Consider the following 25,387-nt stretch of genomic DNA (forward strand, 5'->3'; position numbering starts at 1 on the left):
GCTAACTGTCCTGGAATTCTTTATGTAGACTGGGTAGCCTTGAGCTTAGAGACACACCTGCCTCTGCCTCTTGAGTGCTGAGACTAAAGGTGTGTGCCACCATGCCTGGCTTATTTTATTAGCATTATTTTTATCCTTTATGATCTTTAGGCTCCCAGTTCGTTCTGCATTATTTTAGCCTTTTTCTCTTTTTCTGGTTATGGATGATATTGTAGTTATCTCTAGCTGGTTTTTATGGTCTATATCTGTTTTGATTTGATGTTGTTGCTACTATGAACGTTTCTTTCCTTTTTTTCTTAGCGATGCCCGGGATTGAGGCCTCCAAAGGGTTTTCTCTAAGAATGGCCTCTGCATGAACCTGCAAGAGATATTAACCCAGCAGGTACACAAATGGCAACACGGAGACACAGGGAACCTGGAACGGTGACACGCAGCAGTACAAAATGCAGAAGCTCACAGCTCTTCCGTAACCTAAGACTATGAAAGGCTGGAAATGCCACCGACTGATTTTTAAGTTTAAAGTCTTGTCTAAAGAAAGATGTATGACCTCATGACCTCAGAGAGGATTTGGGCAGACAAATGAAGTAAAGATATGGACAAGAAGTTTGACGACTTGGATAAGAAATTCGACCATGGGATAGAATCATGAAATAAAGAGAAATCTTGAAACCAGATTGAAATCTCGATAAATAAACTTAGTAAATCAAATGGACAGGCCACCGCAATAGAATAGAAAAGAAAACTGAAAAGTTAATCATGATCACAACATGCAAGACCCAGGTACATGATTAAGAGATAAAACCTGGGGCTGGGGATTTAGCTCAGTGGTAGAGCGCTTACCTAGGAAGCGCAAGGCCCTGGGTTCAGTCCCCAGCTCCGAAAAAAAGAACCAAAAAAAAAAAAAAAAAGAGATAAAACCTATGAGTATGTTGTGTAAGGGAGGGAAGTGAGATACAGACTAAAGGGACAGAAAGAAGCTATTCTCTATAAACTCAGCAGAAACATCCCCAAATCTTGGGAAAACACATGGACTTTCAAACGAAAGAGGAGTTTAGAATCTCCAATATAGAGGACCACGACAAACAAAACAAAACAAAACCCTCTCTGTGTTATACTTAAGATAAAAAGAAAGTTGAACAAGGACAGTTTGGAGTGCTGTAAGACACAAGTGCAGCATATTGGAGTAGCGGGAGGTTCCTCTAAAGGCGGACAGGCACAGAATGATGTAGTTCAAGTCCTGATGGCAGTAACTGCTAACTAAGATTACTCTATCACTGAAGTTACCTATCCTTTAAAATCAAAGGGTCGAACCAGCAGGACTGCTTAGTGGGTAATGCATTTGTTGCATAAACCTGATAAAATAAATTTAACTCCCTGAATCCATGTAAAGGTGGAAGGAGAGAAAGGCCTCTACAGTGCTGTCCTGTGATCTCCACATAGGCATTATAGCGTATGTGTGCTTATACACACATCAATAGACACACAGCAATACACACGGGCACTGTGGCATATGCGTGCTTATTCACATATCATACATAGAGCAACACACAGGCCCTGTAGCATATGTGTGCTTACATACACACAGCGATACAAAATTAAACTAGAAATAGGGGCCATCAGATAAGCAAAAGGTAAAGGGATTTATGACTTGAATATTGCTAAGGCAATGATGACTACCATGACAGTGCCAGGAGTATTACACACAGAAGAGGAAGAAAGGTGTATCAGCAGCTTGGGAAACAGTGAATCTTAGTTGGAGATCTGATAAAAAAAAATGACGACAGAATCAGATATTATTTTGATTCTTGGCAAATCAGCAAATCTCGAATTTTAGACGAGTTGGAGAGAATTCAGCAAACACATTCCAATAATAACAATTATTGAAGGCTTTAGCTGTAAGTCATAGAACACTAACCCCCATCTACCCAGAAGGCACTGCTGCTTCTCTGTAACCAGCCTTTCCAAACCCAAGTCTGCTGTCCCCCAACTCTTTTAAGATGCAAAAAGAAGTATTGTAGCATTGTTATTGACCGTGGATGTCACAGCAGGAGAAATTGCACACTAGTGGGAGGCTTGGGTGTCTGACCCCAGCCTCTGGCTTCTAGGTTCCTGGGCAGAGTAAGTATTCTAAGAAGTGGGATCTCTTGGGGAGAAGCAGACAGTCTTCAGTGGAGACAGCAAGCTGAGCTGTAGTTTACTTACAGGGAAAGGAGGCAAGACAGCAGAGGGAGGAAGGAGGCACAGAGAGCACACACACAGAAAAGTGTTCCTCAAATTTGAGACCCCTTTACCACGCACTCACCTCCTTAGACTCAATCCACTGTTTGGTACAAACCAGACATGTGCGTATAGCTTTGAAAATAAAATGTAACCATTGTAAATAGCTTTAAATTATTTTCCAGTAGGCAAGCAGTGTGGTTGTGGGTGGTGGAGGTCAAAGGAAAATCTCAGGTGTCAATCTTCAGGCACTAACTGATGTGTTTATAAAACGATCAAGATGGGAGGGATATGTTCTGTGGAGGTGTGGGGGAGGGGGGTGCTTCTGCGGCCAGTGCTGAGGCATCTCTTTCCCCTGAGGGACCCACCACAGGATGGAGTAGTATAGAATAGAGTTTATTCAGGGCACGGGGAAGGGAGTTAAAAGGGTAGTGGGGCAGAGAAAGGTGGGGAGGTATGGGAGGACAGAGCAGGGACAGGAAGGCAAGAGCAAGAGAGAAAAGAGAACGAGAGAGAGAGAGAGAGAGAGAGAGAGAGAGAGAGAGAGAGAGAGAGAGAGAGAGAGAGCGCGCCAGCAAGCAGCCCCTTTTATAGTGTCAGGCATACCTGGTTGTTGCCAGGTAACTTAGGTGGAGCTTAGACAGAATGCTAACACTAGCTACCTTTGTGTTTTACCTCTGGTCTGAAGCTTGCTGGGCAGGTGTGGCTGGCTGGCAAAACGCTAAAATCTGCCGGTTGCTGTATCTCCAGTACTGTCTCTCTCTCTCTCTCTCTCTGTGTGTGTGTGTGTGTGTGTGTAGTGCAGGTACCCTTAGAGGCCTGAGGCATTGGATGCTGTATTCTCTAGAGCTGGAATCAGTGGTTGCCATTTGCTACCTCACACAGGTTTTGGGAATTGAGCTCCAGTCCTTGACAAGATTAGCATAAGTTCTTAACTGCTATTCTCTCTAGCTCCTCACCCTGTTATTACTCAGGATTTCAGCTTGCCAGTATTTTACTGATGGAGCCATGGCCTCTGCCTTCCCCTTTGCCTTTTGATCAGAGGAAATGAGAAAGATGAATAATTGTTTGGGACATTTGGAAAGATATAACACAATTTTACAAACACTTGTAAATATCAATTGAGTAAGTCACAGTGAGGTGTAATGGCCACAGCTGCACATCCTTTCTCTGTCATTAGGTTTGGGCTGAAAGCCCAGTGAGGCAGCTCTGCCCCAGCACTGAGTGTGAGCTGGTATCACAGGGTTCCTTGTGAGTATAACTACTGGATACTCTGCTTATAAGTTTAATAGATGTGTGTGTGTGTGTGTGTGTTTGTGTGTGTGTGTGTTTATATGTGTGTATGTCTCTATGGTGTGTCTGTGCCTCTCTCTCTCTGTGTGTGTGTGTGTATGTGTGTGTGTGTGTGTGTATGCCTGTGTGTGTCTTTGTGTATGTGTATGACGCTGTCTCTGCTTTTTTCTCTCTCTGTATGTGTGTATGTGTGTGTGTATGTGTATGCCTGTGTGTGTCTTTGTGTATGTGTATGACTGTCTCTGTTTTTTTCTCTCTCTGTATGTGTGTATGTGTATGCCTGTGTGTGTCTTTGTGTATGTGTATGATGCTGTCTCTGTTTTTCTCTCTCTGTATGTGTACATATGTCTATTTGTGTCTGTGCTTCAAGACAAGGTTTCTTGTAACCAGGCCAGCTTCAGACATGCCATGTGTCCTATGAAAGATGGGTGCTTGGGGAGCAGAAGCAGTCTCCTGTGAGTCTCAGGAAAGAATTTGACTGTTCCTACAGTCAGAGAAGCCAAGGACCAGCCAGACATAGGGGACTCTTGGGTGTGCTTTCAAAGACCCAAAGAACTATCTCAATGTGATTAAAGGTTGTTGATGTTTTGGTGTAGTTTTTATGTGCCATGAGAATTACTCTGTATGCATACACACAGTCTGCATTGAGACACTCAGAAATGGCACATTTAAAAATGGGAAGCTTATTCCTGAGCTCCTTTTGTTTAACAGGTAGCCCACCAAGGCTCTCATCTCAAACGAATGACATCTGTTCCTTTTTATCTAAGACACAGAGCATGAGGGAAATTTTATGGTCTCTCTATGACAGGTACCTCTCCCCTCAACCCCCATTGTTTTCTCTCCTACAAACAGGTGCATAAGGTTGGTTGGTGCATATATATATGACGTAAATCTGTTCTTTGAGCCCTTCCCACTATACATATCACAGCTATAAGATCTTGCCTTATTCAAATGAACCAACCCAAACAAATTGGCTAGCCATCAAGCCAGCCAGAATCTCTCCGTGTAAAGTTTACCTCATTTGTAATAGGACAAAGGACCACTAGACGGAGCCAGTGTTTCAGAAATCACAGCTCTAACCTGTGGGTGAGATGTTATTCAGTGTGAGAAATCCAGCTTTACCGTCAAGTCACAGCACACGCCAGTCCTGCAGAGGCATCTCCTGCTGGCGCCAGTCCTGCAGAGGCATCTCCTGCTGGCAGGGGCGTTGCCTGAGTTTGTATCCACACAGATAGATGAAAGGCGACATTTATAATGGCCCAAATCATTTAGTTGCCATGAAAATGACATTTGATTGGGCACTTAATTTTTTTCCAGACATATTATGAATTTGAGTGTTTCGCCTGCGTATGTATGTATGTATGTATGTATGTATGTATGTATGTATGTCGCATGCATGCTTGGTACCTGAAGAGGTCAGACAAGGGCACCAAATGGCCCGGAACTGGAATTTCAGATGGCTTTGACCTACTGTGAACTAAACCCAGGTCCCCTGCAAGAGTGCTCTTCAGTGATGAGCCGTCTTTGCAGGCCCCCCCACAGAACTTTAAAAGTCAAGGTTGTATCCCCTGTCTCACCTCCGCATAGCTTCACAACTCTGAGATTATGCCTGGAAGGACCTGGCTCTGCTTCTGAGATTAAAAAAATTGAGGCAGCATGTCTTTGCAACCTGTTAAGGTGTTTCCGGAGGTGAGCCCTGGGATCACGGGTTTCAGGGTCAGGTCTATCTTTGAATTTTATTTTGAATCTTTGTCCAAATTGGAAACTCACCAGAATGCATCCTTCAGTGGGCACTGTCTCAGTCCCCTGCCACGCACAGCATGACAGGTACACATTCTGTGCAGTTGGAAGACCCCCTCTTCAGTGAACAAGAGGTCCAAGTCATTTCTACCTGCTGTGAAGCCGCACCTACCTCATCTGTGCCCTGTACCTCCAAACCACAGCCACGGCTGTTTTATTGAAGTCTGACGTACTTTGGGAAGCCTTCAGAGGCAGCCCACCTCTGTGATGCAGGACAGCCAGTTCCCGTTTTCTAACCGCACACACAATGAGATTGTGCTGTAACAGGAAACCCTGGTGCACCAACTCATATTTTGTTGTTTTTCTTTTTGGTAAAATGCTTGCTCTGTAAGAGTGGATGCCAGACAGGTGAAAAGGCCATTTATCAATTGAGAAGGTTGCACGCACTCTGATGGTAAAGACAAACCCAAACGGCTCCTGGGAGCTGAACCTGTCAGTCACTCTGTAAGTCGTCGTCCTTAGACACTTGGTTGGTTAATTCGGGCAAGTTGGATAGGCAGGCTAATAAACCCTGCAGGACGCAGGGTGCCATTGCAGAGCCTGAAGGTCCTGACTCCGGTCTGAAGCTGTTCAAAGAAAGAGTCTCTTTGTGACCTTTACCGGCCTGTGTGTGACTTCACCAAGAAAGCTGCTCGCTCTGCTCTGCACCCAGCCCCAGGCGCACTCTGGACACACTTCCCGCTGCGCCCAGAGGGTGCCGCTCGGGTTCCAGCCTCGCCGGGTGGCTCCGGGCTACGGCTGGGTCCCCGTGGGATGCGCGCCCGGTAGGGGGCGCCCTGGACCGTCTGGCTCCCTCCGCCCACGGGAGGCGGCCGCCGCACATCGAGCCCGGGGCACTCGAGCGCACACCCGGGCGGGCCGCAGCGGAGAGGTGCGGAGCGCAGCGAAGGCGGCAGCGGGAGCTAGCCGCCGCCCCTGCGCTCCGGGGCTGCGGGGCGCATGGGGCGCGTGGAGCCGGGAACACTCGCGGGTTGCGCACCCGGCCGCCTGCTGCGGTGAGACACGGCGCCGGACGCCCCCAGAGCCCCAGCAGTAGGGAGGATGACCATGGCTGGCGGCCGGCGGGGACTAGTGGCCCCGCAGAACACATTTCTGGAGAACATCGTGCGGCGGTCCAACGGTAAGAACTGCCTCTGGATTTCGGTCACCCAGGCGGGTTTTGATTTTTTTTTTTTTTTATACGAGTGCGGTGATTGCAGACGCCTCCCGCCTGGTGCCGACAGATGCGGGGGCATCCCGGAGCTCCACTCACCGGCTTCTCCCGCCCGCGGGCCTGGGAGGTGGGCAGGGCTGGAGGGGGTCTGTTGCACCCCATCTCTGGAGGAGAGATCTCTAGGCGACGCCTTTGGGGCCTTTTCCCGCGCCCACCCGCTGTCCTCTCCAGGAAAGCCTGGCATTTGGTGAGAAAAGTCATGCGAAAAGTGACTGCAGGCTGGCCACCTTCAAGCACTGCGCTCCTGATGCGCACTGGCCGCCTCCCCGCGGAGGCTCCTCAAGAGTCCTGAGGTGCAGGGAGGCCAGAGGTAGCAGTAGAGCTGGGCTACTGGGTCCTGGCCCTGTCCGGGTGCTGGGATGTGCCAACTCCATCTTCCATCCCTTAAGCAGGAAAGTCTGACCAGCAGAAACCCTTCGGCAGGGGTCTCTTATCCACCCTCGCCAACCAGCAAGAGCAAATGGCTCACGAGGGTCCGAGTGTTTTTCTGAACTCAGCCAGGAAACAGAGGGAACTAAGTGGTCCCGAGTACAAATTTGGCATTTCGTCTCTTTTAAACCCTGCCAATCTTGTCCTCCATCACCAGTCGATTCATTGCCCAAGAAACCTGTGCACAGCATTAGGTTTTTGTACCTTTTAGGAGAGCTGGGAAGAGAGAGTCCTACTATGACTGATGGAGAGGGAATAATTTCCACCATCTTTTAACTCAGCGCTTAGAGTTTCCTGTGGTTTATTAGCATGAAGCCCAGGAGGTGAAAAGTCCTCAGAGTAAGAATCCAAAAGGGGCTATCCGAACCTTTCGCACCCACAGCTTCCCTCCGGCGTTAAAGCACAGTCTTGGCGTTGGGGAGTTGCTGCATACACCTGTTCATCGGGCTACTCAAGTCTGAGGTCCCCCTAGCAGCCTTCTGGGCTCTTCTCCTTCCAGAAGCAGGTGACTTTCTCCTGTGGAGAAGCTGTGGGGACCTAACTCAGAGCTGGGTTTTGACAGTGTAAACATGGCGTGCAACCTTGGAACTTGGGTTGATGATGCTCTTCCAGCTGAATTCAGTTAGGGATTTGATGGAAGGGCACGAAAACGGTCTCCTGCCTTTTACAGGTCGTCTTTAATTAAAAAGTGACTGAAGTTTACAAGACAAAGCCCATGGGCTACTGTAGCAAATCTTACCTACATTTAAGAGCTTTCTTAGTGATGATCCCATCTTTGTTGTGTGCCTCTTAAAGATGAGTACTACTCAGTTATTACCTTTCCCTCCAAGGTTTAAAGGAGTCTTTAAAGCAAGGTTACAGTTACTACCAGGGGCCGGTGTGTGTGTGTGTGTGTGTGTGTGTGCGCGTGCGCACGCGCGCGTGTAATGATTGCTAAACAGGCAGCCACAAGGTCACAGTTATTACCTGGTTCTGTCTGTCTGTCTGTCTGTCTCTGTCTCTGTCTCTGTCTCTGTCTCTCTCTCTGTGTGCATGCGTGTGCACACACATGTGTGTGATAATTGCTAAACGCACAGCTTTGGAGAATTCTTTTGCGATACAAATCTGAAAGTGATTGTTGAAGTTAGTGTATTATTAAGGCTCTTAACTGACCTCGTATGGGCACTCACTGCCCTGCAGATTTGGGGATCCCACTGTGAGGGACATATAACTTTTTGGATAATAAATAACCATGAACATTATGAGAAGTCTGTCCACTGGAGAGGAGGCAGTACCCTGAAGTTAGAGGGAGACTGTGGTGTACTCTGTAGACTGGAGCAGGAAGGGTATGCCAGGGCAGTGTGGGCTTCTAGGGGAGCTAAAACTCCTAACCCGACCTTCTGGTCAGTTGATCTCAGCGCTGTTCCCTGGCGTGAGTATAGGTAGAACGTCGATAAAGCAAGCAGCATGGAGTATTTTTAGCACTGGCCTTTTATCTCAGCACCTGTTCCGACAGCTTGATTCCTATCAACTAAAAAGGAACAACAAAGCCAAGCCCAATGATCCTGGGGAGCAGGAAGACCTCTTAAATGCTCGATTTTAGGGTACAAAGTGCTGACTTGAAACGTGGAGTTTACAGTTTTTGTGATTGTTTTCATACTAGTCCCTGGCTATGCATGACTAAATACCGGGAATGCTAAGAAATATATCTGCACGCATTTTACTTTTACAGAAACAGCCTGTTTAAAAATATTGATTGTTTCTTGAAACCTGCCAGACTATTTTTGGTCATCGCAGCATTTAAATAGCAATACTTCATAATCACCTTGTTAGGCCTTTTATCCCAGTAGGCCTGTGTGACGTTGCCGCTACTGTTGCAGTCTACAGAGCAGCAAACTGAGTGAGCCCTGTAGTAAGAGGCCTGTTCACCATGGCTGGGCAGATCACTTGGATTTGTTTCAGTGTCAGGGATCTAAGCCAGGGCCTTGCACAAGCCAGGCTAGCACTGTACCACCGAGCTATCCCAGCCCTCATACAGCTTCTTTTCTCTACTTATGAGCTTTGGTTGGGGAGATGTTTTTGTCATCTCCAGAAGAATGGCTGAGAGAAGGTGTTACGGGATTAGAACCATCCATGCTTGGGCTGCACTGGGTATCAAGTGTTTGGGATGTCCCAGAGCTGTAGATGAGACAGAGCTTAGATACTGTCTCGTCTGCCTGTCCTTCCTCACAACCGTGTGGGTAAGGACTGTTCTGGCAGCGCTCCTACATGTGGAAGGGCAGAACTGAGGAGATCTAGGCTGTGCTCTTTCGAGTGCAAGAAGCAGATTTCCCAGTGGAGATGAAACAAAATGTTATATCAACAGGAACAGCGTCCATGTTGGCCAGCAGCCACACACCACATCCAAACAGAACGACAGGGCAGACGAGAGCACAAGTACATTCAAGAAGTCCGGAGTTCTTTTGCCTTTGCAGGATGGGGTAGGGGGTGGGGGTGGGGTAGGGGGGGCAAAGGAGGGTAGGGAAAGCTTCGTGTAATACCTCCTCAGGGACCCCTGGGCCACTTTCACAGGCCTGTGCACCTCAAGATTCAACAAAGGAAGGAGGTCTCCATTGTAAGGTTAAAGAGCCAAGAGTTCTTTCTGTGAATAGTTCCCAGACTTGTCAAAATGGGTGGGTAGCTTGTGGTCGAGTCAGTTGGTAGAAATGGCTTATTTCATTCAGTAAAGACTTGCTGGACATAGTTATTGACCCTTGGGGATAGATGGAGACAGGACAGTAAGTTTGTGGTGTGACTTTTCCTGGGGGACATGACAGGCCTGATACTGTTATCAAATATCTGGAGTCTGTTCCAGGCTATGAGTTCATAGGTGCATAGATTAGGAGTTAATTACAAGAGCCTAAGTCACCCCCAAATCTTACCAAAGGCCCACCCCAGCATGGGTGATTGCAGGAAAACCGTGTTTCTAACTCCCAACTCTGTCTTCCCCACCTGTGCACTCCAAGTGCAGCAGGGTTAGGCCGCTCACAGCTGGGCAGACTGGTCATAGCTCGGCAGGCTATTGAGAGGTTGGAAGCACAGGTGAGGGTCCGGTGCCTTCACGCTTCTTCCTAGGATGGAATGCTAGCAGACTGGACCGTGTGAGGGTCTGGGGGGCGATCACAGCTGCTCTGGCCATGACGGCAATGGCCGTGTGATGTCTGGAAGAAAGGCACCCTGGCAAATCTTGATCCTACAGCAGTGACTGCCTCAGTGCTCCCTAGGCTTCTCAGTATACTAGAAAATAAAACTCTTTAAAGGTGTTTGCTAGGAACTAGTCTCACTTTCCTGGGTTGATTTTGAGGAGCGTAGGAAGGAGAGATTTAATAAGTACCTGTGCTTTGGATCGTTAGGAATTGCAGGAATGATTAATACCCGTACCTGATGGGGTTTTTCTCCTGAATGTGCCAACCATTGTTTAAAATGCTATTGGTGGGCTCGAAAGATGGTTCAGCAGGGAAAAGAGCTTGTCAAACAAGCCCGAGAACTGGAACCAGATCCACAGTGGAAGGAAAGAACCAGCATCTAAAAGTTGTCTTACACACACACACACACACACACACACACACACACAGATAGATACACATAGATACACACACAGAGACAAATGTAGAGATAGACACACAGACATATGGACACACAGACATATATACACACAGAGATAGATACACATGGAGACACACACACACAGACAAATGCAGAGAAAAACACAGATACACACAGAGACAGACACACAGACATATGGACACACACACACAAATACACATAGAGACATATAGATACACAACAGACATAGATACCCTCACAGACACACACACACAGACACATACACATAGACACACACAGAGACAGACAGATACAGACATATAAACACAGAGATACAAACATAGAGAAAGATATACAGGTATACACATATACAGACACATGGGCATACACACAGAGAGACACATACAGATACCCTCACAGACACACTGACCCACAGACACACAAAGACACAGATACTCTTACACATATACACAGACACATACACACATACACACACATATCTAGACATAGACACACAGATATATGGACATAAACACAGACACACACACACACACAGACGTACAGAGACACCCTCATGGATACACACACACACACACACACACACACACAGACAGACATATACATACAGAAATGCACAGACAGACACTCTCACATATAGACACACACACACACACACACACACACACACACACACACACCCTATTGGCTTTGCTGCTCTTTTTATTCAAGGCGGAAAAGTGCTCTTCCACAACACTTTTTGACGGTTGCTCAAGTCTACAGGCGCCTGTTGTCAGAGAGCTGCTGAAGCGAATAGGAGATCTGTCTTAGAAAGGCTGGCAGTCTGAGGTGCCAGGAATCTACAAACTATTACTCTAGATGGGCCCATTCTCAGCTGAACATATGTTTTACTGTTTGGGAACCTATAGCTCACAATCGTAGGTGCCAGTGGGACTGTGCACATCACCAGGAGTGGTGCAGCGCATTTTGGTACAGACTCATGTGTGTGTGTAATGTACAAACTGCTAGGTCAGCTGTGTTTTTGTATAGTGTTAAGATGGCTGAGGTTGTTGACATAATTAGTTAGCAAACAGGCTAGGCACCATGGGTAATGCTCCTCATAGATGTGTTGAGCTGTGGCAATGTTCGTGACATGGAAATCAGGTTAAAATGTGTGTTTGGGAGTGGAGCTTATTGAGTTCTGACCTGTGTCTGTTTCTCCCTACAGTCAAGGCGAGGGTAACCTTCAGCTGTCTTCCTCTGAAAGTGTCGAAGGCATGACTCTAGTGACTGATGCTAGGAGCTGAGAGCCTGAAGCCTTACAATGCGGCCAAGACAATAGAGCCCCCATTTCTATAGCTTTAGTAAGAGACACACTTCTTTACCTCCTATTTCAAAACAGCACATGCACTTGGGAAGCGCCATGGGAAATGGAGCCATTGTCTTTCTTCTTAAGATCCCAGGTCTTCACTCTGCCATCTTACATATAATTATATATAATAAATATTTATTTATTAGAAAGGTCTTTATTTTTAACTATCTTAAAGTGGTTTAATGCAATAATTGAAAAGCACACAAAGCAACTGTGTGTAGCTTGTACCCAGATACACACACACGCACACACACGCACACGCACGCGCACACGCACACACACACATACACACAGATACACACATAGAGACACAGAGACACGTGGACATACAGACATACACAGACACACGCACACACAGAGACATCTGTGTGCCATCATCACCTATGCTGGGAGATTGATCGGCCAGCAGTGGTCCACAGACTCCTGAGAGCCTTCCTGACCCCAGCTCCCCTCCCTCTCCCAGAGTGAGCCTTCAGAGCCCAACTTCAGCTTTGCTGCCCATCCCACAGAGAGCCATCTTCTGATTTTATTTTATTTTTTTTATTATTTTTTTTATTAACTTGAGTATTTCTTATATACATTTCGAGTGTTATTCCCTTTCCCGGTTTCCGGGCAAACATCCCCCTCCCCCCCATCTTCTGATTTTATGGTCAACCTGTCTTACCATCCTTCAGGTTTCGACGCTCTGCCTTCTGACTGGGACCGATCACCCCATTTGTACTAGGTGTCCCAGGAACAGGCTGCATAATACATGTCCTTTTGTCAGCTGCTGATCCTTCTGTCATGCCTTCCTGTCCATTCTCTTTCCTTGCTGTCTAACACTTCATAGTGTGGCCACATTTATGTACTTGCTCTGACATGGAGGGACACGTGGATTTCCAGTCTGGGACTAACATTCTCATGCCTGCCTTTGGGACATGTGACACATGTTTCTCTTGGGGATACACGTAGCGTGTGTATGCTTCACTGCAGCAGATGCTACCAGACAGTTGGGCAAAGTGTTTTCATCCATTCACACACCTTTTCCCTGCAGTGGATGAGGATCCCACTGCTCCAAGTCTTCAGGAGCATTTGGCATTTTCTCCTTTTTTTTTTTTAAATTTGCTCAAAAAATCTAGTAATGAATGTCTGGGGTCATCTGGGGTTGTTTTCTAGTGAGCACATGACCAAAGTGAAATGAAAACAAAACTTGTTCTTGGCCTGTGGGAAGCTCTAGTGTGGAGTGATGTTTAAACATTCTCACATGTGCGTCCTTGCTTGGCTGCGAGTGACGTGGAAACTTCACCCTAGAGGTTATGGGCGAAGGGCACAGGCAAGGCTGTCGTTTTGCTTGTTTGTTTTTGGTTTTGTTTTTTTTTTATGTGTGTGTTTAGGACATTCATTTTCTTGTATTGAGAAGCATTAAACTCAGGGAACAGAGATTACGTAAGAGCTGGAGCAGGAAGGGTGAAGGAAGTAGGAAGTGTGTTATTTGTCTTTTACTGAAAGAAATGGTGGGAAGTGACTGAGGGAGGGTTCAGACTCAGTGGAAGACACAAAAAAGAAAAAAAGTTCAACTAGCTGGCGAGGGAGATGCTCAGTAAAGTCACTGTCACATAAGCAGAGCACCTGACTTTAGTCTCCAACAGCAGCAAAAGCTTGGCACAGTGGTGTATGCTTATAATCCCACTGATGGGGAATGCAGGAGGGTCCTGGGTCTTACACACATATGCACACATGCGTGCATGCACACGCACACATGCATATAATAATCAAAAGAAAATTAAAACTCAAAGGCTAGCTTGCAAGTCAGCTTTATAACTGTGGTGAACCTTCCACGAGTTGAATTCTGTACCTGGGAATTCCCACATGAGGGAGAACTTTGCACCTCTGGGTCTCACTGAAGAAGCCACTATGAAGGCTAATATTGAAGTGTGAATCTCTCCAGAGGTCTAAGAGATGTTCTACAGAGTCAACATTTACTACCTATTTCCTCCCTGACACACATCTCACCCAGTACCATTCTTGGCTTTTATAACTGTCTTTTTTTGCATGAGGTTGGGTGTGGGCTGGCCAGATCATGTTAGGTCACTGAAAAGGATGGCAGAAAGTGGGAAGCTTTGTTTCTATGGGGTCACAGCTTCCTTCTGGGTGCTCATGCACTGATGCAATTCTTCAGTGAACCTCAGATTTGGAATTTGTTTGGTGCCCTAGTTGTCTGTGGTAGTAGAGAACAGTCTGCTAAGCTTCAACACCTCTCCAGGTTCTTATGGCTGCTGCTGTAACAATCAAATGTGTATATTAAGGGCAAACTCTTCAAGCCTTTCTGATTGGGTGCCACTGAATCACACCAGTCATCATTTGTCTTACACTAGGATGATTTCACTACGTACAATTAAACGACAGCTCTTTTGAATAGCACTGTGTTGCATAAAACTGATGTTCTGAAACGAGCTGAGTCAATCCACCATTATCGACGTAATTAGTAAGGAAGAGTACTGGAGACCAGCCATTCCCACAGCTTTTTGTAGCTGGGCAGTAACACCAGGTATCCTTCGTTTTGTTTTGGGGACAGGGTTACATGTTACCATGTCGCTGGTCATCTGGTGCAGTTGTTTGTGTAGGAAGAGCAGACCTCTGTGTCTTCTGTCTTTCCTTGAAGGTGGTGTGCTTGGTGTGCTGGACTCAGTGTTGGGAAGGCATAAGATATTAGCAGACTTCACATCTACAGCTTAACTTTGCTGTGTATTAAGAGCTACTTAGAAAAATACATTTTAGATCAGAACTTCACTTCTCAACCATGACAAAGGCAGTGTGGTTAATTTGAGTGGTAAGACTGTATTTCAGTTAACTCTGAGTGCACATAAGTCTTTACATTTTATTACATTTGTTTCTGTGTGTGCCTGTGTGTGCCGTAGCACACATGTGGAGGTCAGAGGGCAACTTTTGAGAGTTGGTCCTCTCCTTCTACCATGTGGGTTCCAGGGGTCAGATTCAGGTCATCAGCCTTGGTGGCACATGCCTTTCCTCACGGAGCTGGCACACCTGCACAGCCGACTGTAGGTTCAAGTTTTTATTTTACTTTCTCTTCCTTGAGCATCACCAAGACTGAATAGATTACAGTTTCTGTGTATGTTCTGTCTGGATGGGTTGGAGCCCTCTCTTTTGTTTTCCTAGCCTATACTGTGTCTTTGGAGGCTGGCCTGTGTAGATCATGGCTGCTGGCTCTGTGATTGGCTGACCGCTGGCTGGCTTCCTCTTCTGCAGTGCTCCACATGAGATAGGAGAGACTGACTCTCTAGCTTTTTCCCTGCAAATGCACAGGGATGGCTGTCTCCCCCTAGCTAATGGTTCCATCTCTAGCTCACTTTCCTTGAGTTCCTGGGGTCCTGAGAAGACTGTGGAGATGTGCACAGGGTGGGAGTGCACTCTTCTCTTACCCACTCCTGGTTTGTCAACTTCACCTCAGTGTCCGAAAGCTGCTGTGGTGGGAACATTTATACCTTGGGAGTTGGCAAATGCTGTAAACCACTTTCCCCTCCCGAAAGTCATCTTAAGGCCTGTCTGCTTTCTCTGTGTCATCCTGCATCTTTACTAAATGCTTCCTAAGCAGCCATTAGCATTCTCTGTTGAGTGGCTCAGTGTTCTTGGGGAGACTGGCCCAACGATCCAGTGACTTGTCCTGTGATTAAGTCAATTTCTCAGGCTTCATACAAACCAACATGTGCTGTGTGGGTGAGCTTGGTGAGAGACGTGTACCGAGGCCCCAGTTTCTATGTATAGACATGGCAGTGTTTGACTGATGAAGGCTCCATGTGCTGGCTTGATGAAGTTCTTTCATGTTCTTTCCCACATATATGTATATGTGTATGTATGTATGTATATATGTATGTATACATGTATATATGTATGTATAATGTATGTATATATATGTGTGTATATAGGTATATATATTCAGTTTTATACTCTCACATGTCAAAGGACAGCATAGTGGTGAGTTTATCAGTCACCAGATGCTAACTAACCTGAGTTATAGTCACCTATGGTGATTACTAGGTATTGTCTACACTGTGGACCAATACTCTTTCTCACCAGTGTACCGAAGGCTTTATATGCATCTCCTTTGATCTTCCTTACGATTCTGATCTGTGGGAGCTGTTATTATTCCCATTTACAAGTGTGGAGAGTGAGGTTTGAAGAGATGACTTGGGTGTTTCCACCTGCCCACTTTGTTCCCAGAAACCATGACTCTGAGACTTAATGTTTCATCAATGAATGCCAAGGCCAAAAGCTTGGTTCTTCAACTAGCTCACAACTTAATTACCCGAATATTCTGTTCTAAGTCATGCCACCTGACTTGTTACCTGGTTCTCAGTTTCATGCGACTATCTTCTTCTGTGTCTGGGGCACTGAATCTCACTCATGCCTGACTCTGTTCCCAGAAATTCCCTCTCTGTGTTGGAACTTCCACCTCCCAATTTCCTGCCTAAATTAATAGACCAGCAACATTTTATTGACAGGTGAGGCTTCTATACAGTACAAGAGATTCTCTCTACAGATGGCCTAAAGTAACATGGGTCATTTTCCGGCAGTAGACGTTTTAGAAGCTTAAGAAACAAATTCTCCTATCTCCTACCCTATATAGTGTGATGGTTGGCTCTAATTGTCAACTTTACATAACCCTAGAATCGTCTGGGAAGAGGGCTCAGTGAGGGATTGTCTAGATTAGGTTGGTCTCTGGACATGTGTGTGGTAGATTGAATCTGCTGTGGGGGTAAGGCTGAGTCTGTGGTAGATTGTCTCTGTTCCCAAGGTGAGGCTGAGTCTGTGGTATGTTTCTATTGTTGAGGTGAGTCAATCCAGCTTCAAAGTGGGCAGATCTTTTCCTTGGGTTTGGGCACTGCACTGTGTAGGGGAAAGCTAGCTGAGGTATGTGTGTGCCTTCATTTCTCTCCTCTATGGTGGATGTGAGGCCACCATCTGTCTCAGCCTTCTGCTCCTGTGACTCTCCTATTGTGAGGGGCTGCAACCCTGGGGTGTTTTATTACCGCCACAGAGATAAATCCGAGCACTCAGGAACCAGAAGCTCAGTGGCCTGGACCTAGTTTTCTGTGCTTCAGTGAATCCTCCAGGCAGGCCCCATGGATGTGGCAGTTGGAGAGCCCTGCTTTAGTGACAGCTCCATCCATTTCTTCACGCATGAGGTTAATGCTTAACTCCCAGGCACGTGCAGATGGAGGAATGTGTGTGTTGCAGTGATAATGGGTGCTTTCTCTGTTGACTTTCAGTCAATGACTTAAGTCATGTCCACATTTTATTCCTGTCTCTGAGTAGTGTGGGTTTCTCCTGGGACCTACCTACCAATCCTGACTGTGTGTCTCCTGACTGGTCTCCCTGGAATTTTATCCCTGGTTTCCTCTAGCTAACCTAACACTCTCCATTTTCCTTTTACCTTGACGAAGCTTCAGAACCCATCTGCAGGCAACTCCCTTCTCTCTAATTTTTCTTTTCAAGTCATCATTTGAGAATGACAAGATTGGTGTGTCCGCCATTTTGAAATGCTAGCATGCTTTCCCTAGAAAGAAGAGGTCCTCAATTCTAGTCTCCTGTCAGGGGAAAACCACAGTGTCCTTTGCCAGCAGCTTGACCGCACAGGGATTCATCCATACTCCATGACTCTGAGTTACTTTTCTTCTCCTCTTTGAATTTAATGTCTCTCCCCACCAACTTCCCATTTCTTTCCTGTCACTTGCCAATGGTGATACCTGCTCTCTTTGTACCTCTCTAAAGAGCAGAAAAGGAGATGATTGCTATCTAGTCCATCACAGAGGGTCATGGTTGACGCCTCTGTGGTATAAGAGATGGTTACAAGAGAAAAGCATGACAGATAGGTTCACGGGTGGGTGGATATGAGGCCCACACAGGACATGAGACTTGAAGGACTGGATGGTAGAAACTACGTCTTTTTGTGTGGAGGGCAGTGAGGGAGAAGCCTATTGGTAATTTCGGAGGGGTGATTTTTTTTTTTACATTTATTTTAATGTGTATGAGTGCACATGCACTGATGTGTATGGGTGCACATGCACGCCACAGCATGTCTGTGGAGGTCCAGAAACAACAATGGGAGTCTATACTTTCCTTCTACCATCTGGGTTCTGGGGCTGGGACTCAGGACATCCGACCTGGCGATGAGCACTGTCACACTGATTCATCTTGCTGGTTCTGTAATAAATAACTTATGGGGTAATAAATGAGTTTTGGAGAAAATAAATATATCCAGGGACCAAAGAGTGGCCCGAGAAGCAGTTCCCCTGGCCTCTAGGTACAGTTCTGTTTTCAATCTCTTTCTCCGTGATGTTTAATCTTCCATGGTTAATGAAATTCCAGTAAGAAGATTTGAAGGCAATTGCGTTCCTTGTTGTGAGATCCAGTCTCCAGGCAAATAAGGCATTTATTGCTAGAGAAAGCCCCTTCTTGCTGTGTGGATGAGAAAGAATCACCAAAGATTGACTTGGGGGCTGGGTGGCTGCAGAGGGCCAGAGATGCCTTGGTTCTGAGGCTTTCTTGGGCTCACATTCAAGGACCTCATCCTCAGCCTTCCTGTCTGGCCCCAGTTCCCCAGCTTGCACTATTGGTCTACCTCATGCTCTTGCATCAGCAGCTGACCTGTCTACACCTCTCAGGCCAGGGTCCCCCATCTGTGTTCTGTCCAGTGTTCCCTCACATGACCCCAGTCTCTGCTCCGCTGTACCGTTAGTTTCTCAGCAGCACGGATATGGCCAATAAAGTCTGCCCAGCTCATAGGCCGTTCAGACAAACGTCTCAGTTTCTGTTCTCGAAAGAACATCTAGTAGGACTAGTCCTGGCAGTGGCTTGTTTGGTCAACCGTCCACTCTTGGTTTTTCTTCTCTTACTGAAGTCCTGATGGGGGCAGTAGGATTTGGAGTCACATGATATGCAGAAATGGGCAGATAGAGCTGGATGTAGCTGTCAGCTATACAGTAAGCACCCTCTGCTTCCATCAGGCCTGGGACAAAATACACTGTTTTAGTGTGGGGTTTCCATTGCAGTGAACAGACACCATGACCGATTCAGCTCTTATGAAGGACAACATTTAATTGGGGATGGTTTATAGTTTCAATGGTTCAGGCCATTATCATCAAGGCAGGGAGTGTGGTGTCATCCAGGCTGACGTGGTGCTGGAGAATGAACTGAGAGTTCTATATCTTGATCCAAAGGAAGCCAGAAGGAGACTGGCTCTTCCACAGGCAGCCAGGAGGAGGGTCTCTTCCACATTGGGCAGAGCATCAAAGCCCACCTCCACAGTGACTTGCTTCTTCCAACAAGGCCACACCCACTCAACAAGGCCACACCCACTCAACAAGGCCCCACCTACTCCAACAAGGCCACACCTACTCCAACAAGGCCACACCCACTCAACAAGGCCACACCTACTCCAACAAGGCTACACCTTTTGAGTTGAGTCACTTCTCAGGGCTAAGCATATTCAAACCACCATACACACACACCCAAAAACTTGTCTTATTAAACAGATTCTCTGAAATCCTCCTGCCCATTTTGATGTGATACCTTATCCCTACTAAGAACTCTTAAGTGACACACATAGTAGGAAAGCAAAAACTAGCTTTAGGATTTTTTTCTAATACTAATGGATATAGTTTGTGTGTGTGCATATGTGTATTGTACATGTGTGCATGCATGTTTTCATGTATGTGGGCACATAATGTGTTTGTATGTATGTGAATGTTGAGACCTGAAGTCAGAAATTATCTTTGACTACTCTTCTGCCTTATTAATCAAGGCAGATTTTCTCAGCGGAATGTAGAATTCAACATGTCTAGTTTCAGTTGCCAGCTTGTGTTGGGGAAATCCTGTCTTCACCTGTCAAGGTTGGTGGTGGTCACCAGGGTTTCTTTCTTTTTTTTTTTTTTTTAGCTTCTATCAGAAGTGTATTTTTCTTTCTTTTTCATCTTTATTAACTTGAGTATTTCTTATTTACATTTCAATTGTTATTCCCCTTCCTGGTTTCCGGGCCAACATTCCCCTAACCCCTCCCCCTCCCCTTCTATATGGGTGTTCCCCTCCCCATCCTCCCCCCATTACCGCCTTTCCACCAACAATCACATTTACTGGGGGTTCAGTCTTGGCAGGACCAAGGGCTTCCCCTTCCACTGGTGCTCTTACTAGGATATTCATTGCTACCTATGAGGTCAGAGTCCAGGGTCAGTCCATGTATAGTCTTTAGGTAGTGGCTTAGTCCCTGGAAGCTCTGGTTGGTTGGCATTGTTGTTCATATGGGGTCTCGAGCCCCTTCAAGCTCTTCCAGTCCTTTCTAAGATTCCTTCAATGGGGTCCCATTCTCAGTTCAGTGGTTTAATGATGGCATTCGCCTATGTATTTGCTGTATTCTGGCTGTGTCTCTCAGGAGAGATCTACATCCGGTTCCTGTCGGCCTGCACTTCTTTGCTTCATCCATCTTATCTAGTTTGGTGGCTGTATATGTATGGGCCACATGTGGGGCAGGCTCTGAATGTCACCAGGGTTTCTATTGCCGTGAAAAACACACCAGGACCAAAAGTAACATGAAGAAGAAGGAGTTTATTTTATTTTATAGCATGTAGCCTATCACCTAGGAGAGTCAAGGCAGGCACTCTAGACAGGAACCTGGAGGCAGGAACTGAAGCAGACCATGGAGGAGTGCTGCTTACTGGCTTGCTCAGCCTGCTTTCACAACTCAGGACCACATGCCCAGGGGTAGCACCACCCATAATGGGCTGGGCCCTCACGTGTCAACCATTAGTCAACACAGACTTACCCACAGGCCAGTCTGGTAGGGATATTTCTCATTTGAGAGTCCCTTTTTCTAGAAGACTCGCTTGGGCCAAGTTGACAAAATGGTAGCCAACACAGCCACCTATCCATCTCCCATCTCTATTCATTAATATAGACATTTTAAGATCTATTAAAAATAATTATGTCTCTGTGTATGTCTGTGTGTGAGTATGCGCACATGCCTGTGGATGTTTGTGGAGGCCAGAAGAGGGTGCTGGATACCCCGGAGCTTGAACTGCAGGTTGCTGTCAGCTTCTCAGTGTGGGTGCTGGGAGCAGAACTTGGGTCCTCTGTAAGAGCAGCCCCCACGTTTGACTTCTAAGCCATCTTTCCAGCCAGAATAGTTTTATACGGACTATAGTGTAAAGAAACCACCGGTTGTAAATACAAGAATAAAACATTTGCTTTATTAAGCTACTGAGCTGCTTTTCAACACAACTAGAGGCTTGATGGTAGCCAGGCTGGGACCCACCTCTATTTCCTTAAGTATCCAGTGACAGAAAACACCTGACACATTTTCATTCCCCTCCGCCACGCTTATGAGGTGGAGTCACCTGGTTTTACTGTTTATTTGATACTGGATGAAGATGCCTTTGGATCCACGTACTTCAGGGTAACCACTTGGTAAATGAGTTTGCCTTGGAAACTGAAAGCTTTCTCAGCACTGTAATTTACCAACTTAATAAAAAACTGTGTTTCTGTTGAGTATTAAAATCACAGATAGCTGTTGAATCTCTTGGGAGTTTAGTTTGCTTTATGCAAAGATAAGGCCCATGATGATTTAGAGGAACCATATCCATGAGATTTTAATGTTGGTAAACATGAGAGAGTAGCATGTGACTTTTTCTGGTGCTAAGACATTGGTGTGTAACTTAGAGGGCAAGAGTTTAGCGTCTCTACTTCCAACTGTCTTTCTCCTAAATGTCATCAAAATTTCACCAATCCATCCATCCATCCATCCATCCATCCACCCACCCATCCTTCCTTCCTTCCTTCCTTCCTTCCTTCCTTCCTTCCTTCCTTCCTTCCTTCCTTATTTCCTTCCTTCCTTCCCTCTAGGGGCAAAAAGATGGCTCAGTGACTAAGAGCACTCGTTGCTCTTGTAGAGGCTCAGGTTTCCAGTCTCAGTACTCAAGTAGTAGCCCACAACTATTTGTAACCCCAAATACAATCTCTGTGGGCATCAATCAAACATGTGCTACACATACATACTTGTGAGAAAAGCACTCAGTTAAAAAGGTAAAGTCAGGTGTGACTTCTCTTAGCAGTAACAATCCCTAACGCACAGCTACACAGTCTCTTCCCCCCCCCCCCGTGTGTGTGTGTGTGTGTGTGTGTGTGTGTGTGCACGCGCATGCCCGTGCATGTGCATGTGCGTGCTGAGCCAGGAGAATTTCCGAGAATTCAAGTCTAGTCTAAATTCATAGGGGTATAGTGAATTCCAAGCCAGCTTAAACTGAGAGCAGCCTGGGGTCAGAACAAGACTGTCTCAAAACTTAAACAAAACCAAAAAAAAAAAAAAAGTAATTCCTGGTGGCCTTTCCATAGGTTCAAGAAGACAAAGCTGTTACTTTCTGGTCTTTCCACAGGACTCATTACATAAGTCTTGTTCCTGCCATTTGTTGCAAATACTATTTTTCTGCTGTTTCATGTTCTCAGAGAAATAGAGAGAGAGAGAGAGAGAGAGAGAGAGAGAGAGACAGAGAGAGAGACAGAGAGAGAGACAGAGAGAGAGACAGAGAGAGAGACAGAGAGAGAGACAGAGAGACACACACACAACTGTATTTTTACGCATTTTTTCCCCCAGCACACTGATTCCCTCTCCAGAGCTTTAGGGACGTGTGTTCTTTCCCACACAGAGTGTTGAGTTACATGTGGTGTGCAGTAGTTCTTGTCCTTTAATGGCTGGTGTTGGCAGGGAACAATGGACCGGTGCACCATGTGTGAGGCGTGTGGCTTTTATCTGTGTAATTACCACACAGAGTCGCTTCTCCGTATCGTTGCTTTAGTGAGTTTGTTATGTGTGGTGATCATGATGAAAAGCAATTTTCTAATAATTTCTTTTTAGAATGTCTCTGTGTTGTGCTCTATGGGCAAATGGTAGGTTTGGGAAGACTGTGGCATTGTCATGGCCGCAGAAGAGCAGGGCTCAGGCCCCTTGGTTGAAGAGACTCTTTGTGATGGGGTAGGAAGCCTTTCCAACTTTTGGAGACTGTTGACTTTTGTTAGTGAGCTGGAGGGGACCTGAGGGCTGAGGAAGGTTGAAATTGGAGGCTTCACATTTAACCTTGAGCAGTCTTGTGGCTGTAGACATTCCCCGAGGAGGAGAGCATCGGGAGGAAGCAGTACAATCAGGCTAATTTCACAAATGACCTGGAGACCCTGCAGACCCCCAAACGAGAGCCATTGGAAGAATCGTGCCTAGGCACTCAGACTGAGCCCGGATATTTACCGAGGAATGCAGAGTGGGCTCAGTCAGTTCAGAGAGTGGTCCGGGAGGTGGGTTTGGTCCTTGTGTAGGCAGGTGGCTGACAGGAAGTCCTTCTTTGTGCATGGGTGCACACAGGGAAATAACTGTTTACACAGAATGTACATTGTTAGGCATTAGACACGTCTGGAGATGACTGCAGCATACCGGGGTGGGGGGTGCATGTAGACGTGACACACAAACACTGTCCTGTTTTAAGGACCTTGGGTATCTGCCCATTTTAATACTCTGGGGGAGGAGCCAGTTACATACAAATTGGTGTGTGTGTGTGTGTGTGTGTGTATGTGTGTATGTGTGTGTGTGTGTATGTTGTGTGTGTGCACCTGCACAAATATATGTATGTACAACTTGCTGACTCCAGTTTTGGTGGTGTGAAGATGGATTTCTCTGCATTGTGCTATCACTAAGGGGGCTCCTCCTCCCTGGGGGAGGCCAATTCCCCATCCTGCAGGCAGAACTCACCTGTCGTTCTTTGTCTAGGGGTGTGACCCTGGAGAATTTCCCCTTCCACAATAGCATGGCTAGTGTTCCAGTCTTGTTTATGTAGACATTTCTAGCAGAGGCTTTCACAGCAGACTTCCTGACTTTTACAATCCCACCTCCCTTCCCAAGATGTTCCTTGAGCCATAGATGAGGGAGCTACGACATAGATGTGTCCTGTCAGCAATGGGCTCCTCACTACCTATTCATCTCTGTGTTGTATCCAGTTGTGGTTTTCTGTAGAGGTCTCCATTTGCTTCAAAGAGAAGCTTCTTCTATAAGGGGTGGTAGCTACACTTAGCTGTGAGTATAAAGATATGATTTAGAAGGTAGTTAGGATTTATGCTAGCAAAGTGGCAGCAGAAGATTCAGTCCCAGGAAGCTGGCTAGGTTTCCTGCACCAGGCATGATTTCCCTCTCGTGGAGTGAACCTAAGAGCTATGGGTTGCCACGTGTGTGCCATGTATTGCACCATTGTGCATGGTTTTAAAGCTAGCATGCAAAGTAATGAATTTCATTCTCACTTTTTTATACACATGAGTTTATTCTGATTCATCCCTTTCCCCATAATCTTGCTCACTCCCCTCTGAAATCCTTCCTTCCCACAGGTAGCCCCCACTTCTGCTTGCATGCCTTGTGTGCACCATTACTCCCTTACCCTCCTCCTCTCTTCCTTCCTTTTCATTGTCCCCCTTTCTACCTTTAACACACACACACATACATATACACATACACATAGCATACACGCCCATACTTATATACACATATACACATACACATACACATGAACACACGTACACACATTCACACACACTCACATACACACACAAACACATACATATACAACACTCACACACACTCACATACACACACAAACACACACTCACACACACTCACATACACACACAAACACACACACATACACATTCACATACACACATATACGTTAACATACATATACACCCATACATATACACATACACACAAACACACACACATTCACACACATACAAACACACACATACACACACTCACTTTCACACATACAAACACACACATATTCACACTCATATATATACATATATACATGTACACATACACATTCACATACGTACACACATATACACACACTTATAAACATACACATACACACAAATATATACACACACACTCATACACATATACAAACATATATACATACACTCACACACATACATACACATACATATACACATATACATATACACATTCACATACATACACATATATACATACACACACATTCATATATACATACACATAAACACACACACATACATACACTCACATATATACACAAACACACACACATACACACTCATGTATGCACATGCAAACACACACATATATACACACATACACATACACATACATATACACAAACACACACAAATATACACATACACACACACCTCATGTGTACACACATACACACACACACACACCACACACACACACACAAACGCACACTACTTAAATATACAGTCAACATTTGAGAGAAAGCATGCACTATTGGAATGTCTGTATCTGGGTTATTTAGCTTAACACAATGATCTCCAGGTCCACTTAACTTTCTACAGATGTCATGATTTAATTTTTATTCACAACTGCATAAAGTTCATACACATTTCTTTACCCCTTCATCTGCCTATCTTGGCTATTA

General features: G+C 45.9%; 1 protein-coding gene across 2 annotated transcripts in view; it reads left to right on the forward strand.

Moving 5' to 3' along the window:
• Nucleotides 1-6,030: 6,030 nt before the first annotated feature.
• Kcnh1 (potassium voltage-gated channel subfamily H member 1) overlaps nt 6,031-25,387 on the forward strand; it is a 302,612-nt gene continuing 283,255 nt past the window's right edge. The window contains exon 1 of one of the 2 annotated variants that reach the window (XM_017598933.3): nt 6,031-6,430. In XM_017598933.3, coding sequence (XP_017454422.1) covers nt 6,352-6,430 — 79 coding nt within the window. In that variant the 5' untranslated portion in view covers nt 6,031-6,351. The remainder of the gene's footprint in view (nt 6,431-25,387) is intronic. The other variant, NM_031742.3, reaches the window with a different exon arrangement.

This window comes from Rattus norvegicus, chromosome 13 (genome assembly GCF_036323735.1).
Source record: "Rattus norvegicus strain BN/NHsdMcwi chromosome 13, GRCr8, whole genome shotgun sequence".
Lineage (NCBI taxonomy): Eukaryota > Metazoa > Chordata > Mammalia > Rodentia > Muridae > Rattus > Rattus norvegicus.